The sequence below is a fragment of the Rhinolophus ferrumequinum genome, chromosome 24 (genome assembly GCF_004115265.2).
Source record: "Rhinolophus ferrumequinum isolate MPI-CBG mRhiFer1 chromosome 24, mRhiFer1_v1.p, whole genome shotgun sequence".
In the NCBI taxonomy this organism is placed as follows: Eukaryota; Metazoa; Chordata; class Mammalia; order Chiroptera; family Rhinolophidae; genus Rhinolophus; species Rhinolophus ferrumequinum.
In genome coordinates this window covers 15,941,184-15,947,200 of record NC_046307.1, presented here as the reverse complement: position 1 = coordinate 15,947,200, position 6,017 = coordinate 15,941,184, and the positions used below count along the sequence as shown (strand labels likewise).

The 6,017-nt window shown below is 45.8% G+C and overlaps 1 protein-coding gene across 1 annotated transcript; it reads right to left on the bottom strand.

The window, feature by feature from the left end:
* Positions 1 to 879: 879 nt before the first annotated feature.
* On the bottom strand, positions 880 to 1,760 carry LOC117016937 (DNA-binding protein inhibitor ID-2-like). The gene has a single exon (XM_033096771.1). It carries the CDS (start codon positions 1,393 to 1,395, stop codon positions 991 to 993), a length of 405 nt encoding a protein of 134 aa, XP_032952662.1. The 5' UTR covers positions 1,396 to 1,760; the 3' UTR covers positions 880 to 990.
* Positions 1,761 to 6,017: the final 4,257 nt, after the last annotated feature.

Genomic DNA, 6,017 nt, shown 5'->3' with positions numbered 1-6,017 from the left:
AGGCAGAGTAAATGAGGAACCTGAAACGTAGGCAATCGGCCCTGCCTGCCCGGGGCACATCAGTGGGGTTGGAAGAGGCCATCTATGATAAAGTGTGTGGATATGTTTCTAAGGAGGAGTCCATAACTGTCATCAGATTCTCATAAAAGTTTTTTTTTTGACTCCAGACATGTTTTATTGTAATCTTATAGTCTACATAAATTTGAACTTGTATTGATTTGGGTTCAGTTATAACATAGCATAATAAAAATCAAAGCACTGGTCCTCTGAAATAAAGCAGGCAATCACCATTGAATAAAAACACTTGATTTATTTTGTATAAAAGGGTTAAAGTTTACAACTAAATTTTTATAAAAAGTTTAGCATGAGTAAGTACATCATTACACTTCGTATGCAGAAATATACATCTCTGCCACTATACAAGAAAACTGTAATTAAAGAGTTCACAAGGTTTCTCTCTCTCTCTCTCTCTCTCTATATATATATATATATATATATACACACACACACATATATATATACATATATATTTATTTATTTTTTTATATATTTATTTATATATAAATATATACACAGCATTCAGTAGGCTTGTATCAAAAAGGTAATTTCTGACCAAAAGACTTCATTTAAGTAACTGAATACTGTATCCTTCTGGTATTCACATTCCACCTTTGAAAAAAGGCAAAGTCTGCTTAGATTGGGCAATTCCTTGTGATTTTTAACGTTTTCGCTCCCCATGGTGGCAATAGTATATAAAGAAACCTTCCAACTGCAGAAAAGGCATTAAAAGTCTTTTTCATGAATATCTAATATTAGTCCAGGTCAGACACCCTGAGGAAGATGATGTGATCCTTCTTAGTTTTGCTTCCTTTTTTTTTTTTAAAAAGGTCCATTCAACTTGTTGTCCTTGTGAAATGGTTGAAAAGTAGTAAGTTCCTGTGGATTTGTTGTCTGTTGTGCAAAGAAAAAAGAGTCATGAACACCATTTATTCAGCCACAGAGTGCTTTGCTGTCATTTGACATTAACTCAGAAGGGAATTCAGAAGCCTGCAAGGACAGGAGGGTGATGTCCGTGTTTAGAGTGTTCAGGGGCGTCCTGGACGCCTGGCTCTGTCCGGGTCGCTGGTAATGCAGGCTGACAGTAGTGGGGTGCGAGTCCAGGGCGATCTGCAGGTCCAAGATGTAGTCGATGAGCTGCTGGAGGATTTCCATCTTGCTCACCTTCTTGTTCTGCAGGATGCTGGGCACCAGCGCTTTGAGCTTGGAGTAGCAGTTGTTCCTGTTGTACAGCAAGCTCCTCCAGTCGTCCACCGGGGTTTTGCTCCGGGTGATGCCCAGGCTGTGGTCCGAAAGGCTGTTTTTCCTAATGGACCTCACTGCACTGAAGGCTTTCATGCTGACCGCCGGGAAGGAGAGACCAGGAGGGAGCGGGCTACCCTGGAGCTCAGGCCGCCGCCGCCTGCAGAGCTTCCAGAGCCCAGCACCAGGCTCAGCTCAGAATGACTCAGATTCTCATAAAAGTTTAAGATCTGCCTGTGCTGTGTAGTAAGGTAGCCACTAGCTACATGTGGCTATTTACGTTTACACTAATTACAATAAAATAAAATAAAGTAATTCAACCCCTCTAGCTCACCAGCCACATTTCAATGTCTCAATGGCCACATGTGGCTAGTGGCTAGTACGTTGACAGCACAAATAGAGGACATGTCCATCGTTGCGGAAAGTTCTGTTGAACAATGCTGCCCATTAGTGTTAAAATTGTTTCCGAGCTTTATTGGGGCATAGCTGACAAAGAAAATTGTATGAATTTAAAGTGTACAACATGATGATTTGATATGCATATACGTTGTGAAATGCTTACCACAATGAAGTTAGCTAACATCTATCACCACACATAGTTACCATTTTTTCGTGTATGTAATAAGAACATTTAAGATCTACTCTCTTAGCAAATTTCAAGTACACAATACAGTAGTGTTAACTATTGTCACCATGCTGGAATTAGATCCCTGCCCATTAACTTTATGCGCAGGGAAACTGAGATCTAAGAGGGGGTAACCTGTCCAAGGCCCCAGGGGGAGTCAGTGGTGGTAGCAGGTCTAGATGCCCTTCCTAACGTGTCTTGCAGTAAAATTGCATAAACATTTCTTCTTATAGGTACAGTTCACCTCAACAGTCTGGGATGGAAGGAGATAGGGCTGTAGTTGTGGGGTGAGGGGGGGGGAGGGAGGTGGTCTGTGTTTGTTCCTCCCCGCCCCCTTCAGGGCTGCCCCAGCCTCCTGGTAAAGGAGGCTTAGAGGCCTGGAACTCCCTCCCCTCCCCTGTGATGACCTCATCCTCACAAAAATGTGAAAAGGGAAATGAGGGGCTGCACAGAGGCCAGCTGGGGGTGGTGGCCTGTGGGTGGTGCAGCACCGTCTTCAGGTCTGAGAAATGGGGATGGGGAGGGCTATGCTGATCATACCCGTCCCCATGCAGCCATCTTTCTAAAATCCAAGTCTGAACCTATCACCCATGCTTAGACTCTTCTTGGACTGGAGACCAAATCCCAATCAAGAACTGTTATGCAAGAGTCTGCATGGTCTGGCCCTGAGGTCCCTTATCTCGGCAGGCCACAAACTCCTCCTCTCTTTGCTCTGTCTCTATTACTCACTTCAGGTCCTTTGCACTTGTGGTTCCTCTGTCTATAACACTCTCCCTCCCACCTCCAATTAACTCCGACCCATCTTCACGGTCTCAGTTTAAGTACAGCTTCCTGGAGTGGTCTTCCCAGACCCCCAGGCCAGGTCAGCATCCTGTTATATTAATATGTTCTGATAGTGCTTCCTTTCAGAACACTCATCTCTGTTTGTAATTATGCATTTATTTGGGGGTTCTTTGATAAATGTCTCACTCCCCTAGCAGACTATGTTCTCCACAGTCAGCTTCTGCTCAATGTTGCATCTCTCAACCCCTGAGCAGTGGTTGGACCAGAACAGATCCTCAATGAAAATAAGACAAATAAGTGAAATGACTGAAGTGTTTCTTTATGTAAGAAGCATGCTCCTGAGAGCCCGTCCCTACCCCAGCGTGACCCATCTCATCAGGACCGAGTGAGGATGATGGCTGTGCCCTCTACCACCCAGAGAGGGGAAGGCAGGGGAAGGAGTGAGCCCTGGAGCCCTGGAGACAATGGAGGTGATCAGGAGTGGCAGGGGTGAGAGGACATTGGATGAGGAGGACCAAAAGTGGTGGAACGGACAAGATGACAACCCGGGAACTTGGGAGACAGTAAAACTACAGGGCGAAATGCAGTCTAACTTGACAATATGATGCCATGGGATGATTGATTGAAACAAGATCATGGGATGCACCAGGATGATGGACTAACAGGCAAAGTGGTTTTAAGCCAGAGTCGCCGTGGAAGTGACTGGTGAAAACAGTAACGAGGAATGGAAAATATTTATTGAGCACTTACTGTGTGCGTGAAGCCCTTTTCACATATCCATATACTTCCATGGACTAATCTTTACAAGGACCTCTGTGGTAGGCACTATTATCTTCTCCATTTTAGAAAAGGAACTCAGGCACAGAGAGATTAAGTACCTTGGCTCAGGTCACACTGGTAGAGGTGGGGGTCAGGATTTGACTTTAGAGCCTTTGCTCTTAATTACTACATCACCCCATCGCCTTTCCTGTGAACAAAATGGCCTCCTAAGTGACTGTGGCTCTAGTAGTTTATGGTTTCAGTGGGGAGGAGGAAGAGCGAAGAGAAACATGGAAGGGGAAGGGGGATTGGAAATTTCCCTTGCACACCCCCATTGCTTGGTTTTGTCCCTTCCTCTGCTCTCTCCCTTTTTACCCTGTGTTAGGGTTAAGATTTACTAAGGTCACTTTCCTTCTTCTTCCTCCCTGCAAAATGCCAGACAGGCTGAATCAAACTGCACAGTAAAGAGCATGGGACAGAGAAAGACTGGGCTGGCTATGGGAAGGACTCTGGGGAGACAGGGTATGAGAGGGGGGAGCAATCCCAGACAACTGAGGTTTGTGAGCCACAAACCTCACACATTGAAGTGTTGCTGAGGTTGTGAGGTCTTTTGAGAGATGAATCGTTGGAACCTGTTTATTCTCTTTCGTATCTGGACTGTAACTTATTTTTCAACTATGGCTCCATGCATATAATGGGTCTCGTGAGCCTGCAGCTTATACTAGAATTAGACCGAGCAGGCAGATTGGATGGCGATGGTCAATAATGCAGTTTCTCTTGCCAGAGTGAACTGGTGGGGGCCAGGGTTAAGGTTTGGAGAGGGTCCCTTCTTAGTACCCTTTGCCATCAGGCCCAAAAGGAGTCACAGACAATACCCCAAGACAAAAAAAGGCAGCTCAACGTAGATTACCAGCAGGACTGTCCCTGGACTGAGTTCCCCGGCTCAGCCTGGCATGGCTGATTTTGCTGTAGGTGGACTCCTTGACAGTGAGGATAAAGGGGGTTTGGCTAAAGAGCAGGGACATGAGACAGCCTCCCAGGAAGAAGCCCCTCCAAGGGACCCTAGCCACCCACCCAGTCTCATTCTCATTCCTGTGAACTGTCTCACCTTGTACACTACCATTCCCCCTGCTCTCTTTTCCTAGGATGCCTTCAGCTTTTTCAAGATAATCTGTGACCACTCTGTTCCCAATTTCCCAGACTAACAGCCTTCTCCTCATCTAAATCATCTTGGGAGGCATTCACCCCGACCCCTAAAGGAACAGTAACTTGGTGCTCTAGCCCATTCTTAAGGATTCAGAGAAAAGACCAACCCCAGAATGCCATGTTCCCCTTCCCTGAGCCCACTGACTTCCTTTCTACCCATCCATTAGGGGCCAGGGCTGACAGCTGCTGCAGGCTTACTTTGTGAGTCCCTGTGCCCTCACAGCAGACCTGGTCAGTGCTTCCCTCCCCCTCCCCAGGCAGAGTGGAGGAGGGCAGAAGACAGCCTCAACACCTGGATTCCTGGACTGCAGCTCCACAGAGTGGAGTTTGAGGACAGATCCACTGTACCCAAGTTCAGGGTCACAGAGGCTTCAGCCCTTGTCTTCAGGAGCCTGGGATTCCTCCGCACCCTGCCTTCCTTCTCACTCATCTCTGTCTTGACTTGTTTCTGCCCTTATGAAGACTGAGAATGGAAGAGGTAGTGAGGAAGGAAAGACCTGTGCCTCCCTGGCCAGAGCCTGAGGCCCAGGGACACTCCTTCTTCTAGCTCCAAATGACCCTAGAATTCTAGAGTTCTCTTTGCCCAGGCTACTGGAATACGCTGAGTCTGCCCTGTTCCCTCAGTGACAGATTATGGGGACACAGAGAGAGACACAGACACAGACAGAGGTACAGAAAGCTAGAAACAGAGAGGCAGAAAGACAGATAGACACACAGAGAAAACCACAAAAAGATTCAGAGTGAAAAGAAAGACAGAAAGACGATGAAAAGATACAGAAATTGGAAGAGAAACAGAGATGGGGGGGCGGGGAGAGTGCGGGGTGGAGAGAGACAGGGACAGAAACAGAGATCAAAGAAACTGAGAAAGAGCCAGGGAAAAAAAGAGAGAAGGAAGACACAACCCAGGGAGCTGAGGCTCCCTGTCCCAAAGGGCTGAGCCAGAGAAGGTAGTGGCATCTGAGGGACGGAGCTGGGTCCCTTTCTATAGCTTTGCCCTGCATCTCTGGCTCAAGTGTCCTCAACTTGTAGTCACTGAACTTGGATGGGAAAACAAATTACATTATTTTTACTTGTCTCTAACTGAAATCTAGCATTTCCTTCAATTATGACAATAGCAATAAACCAGTCATATTAGCCGTAACTATGGCTTTGTCACCAATAGAAATCACATATAATTTTGTATCACATTATGGTATTGCAGATATTTTGAAATATCCTTTATGCTCATCACTGCTTCAAAATAATGTGAGGTATCAAGCTACTGCTAGATCTTATTTAAAGCATTAATAAAGAAGCATATATATTACGGTATCACATCAAAATAGTTTTGTAACTGTATCGCAAT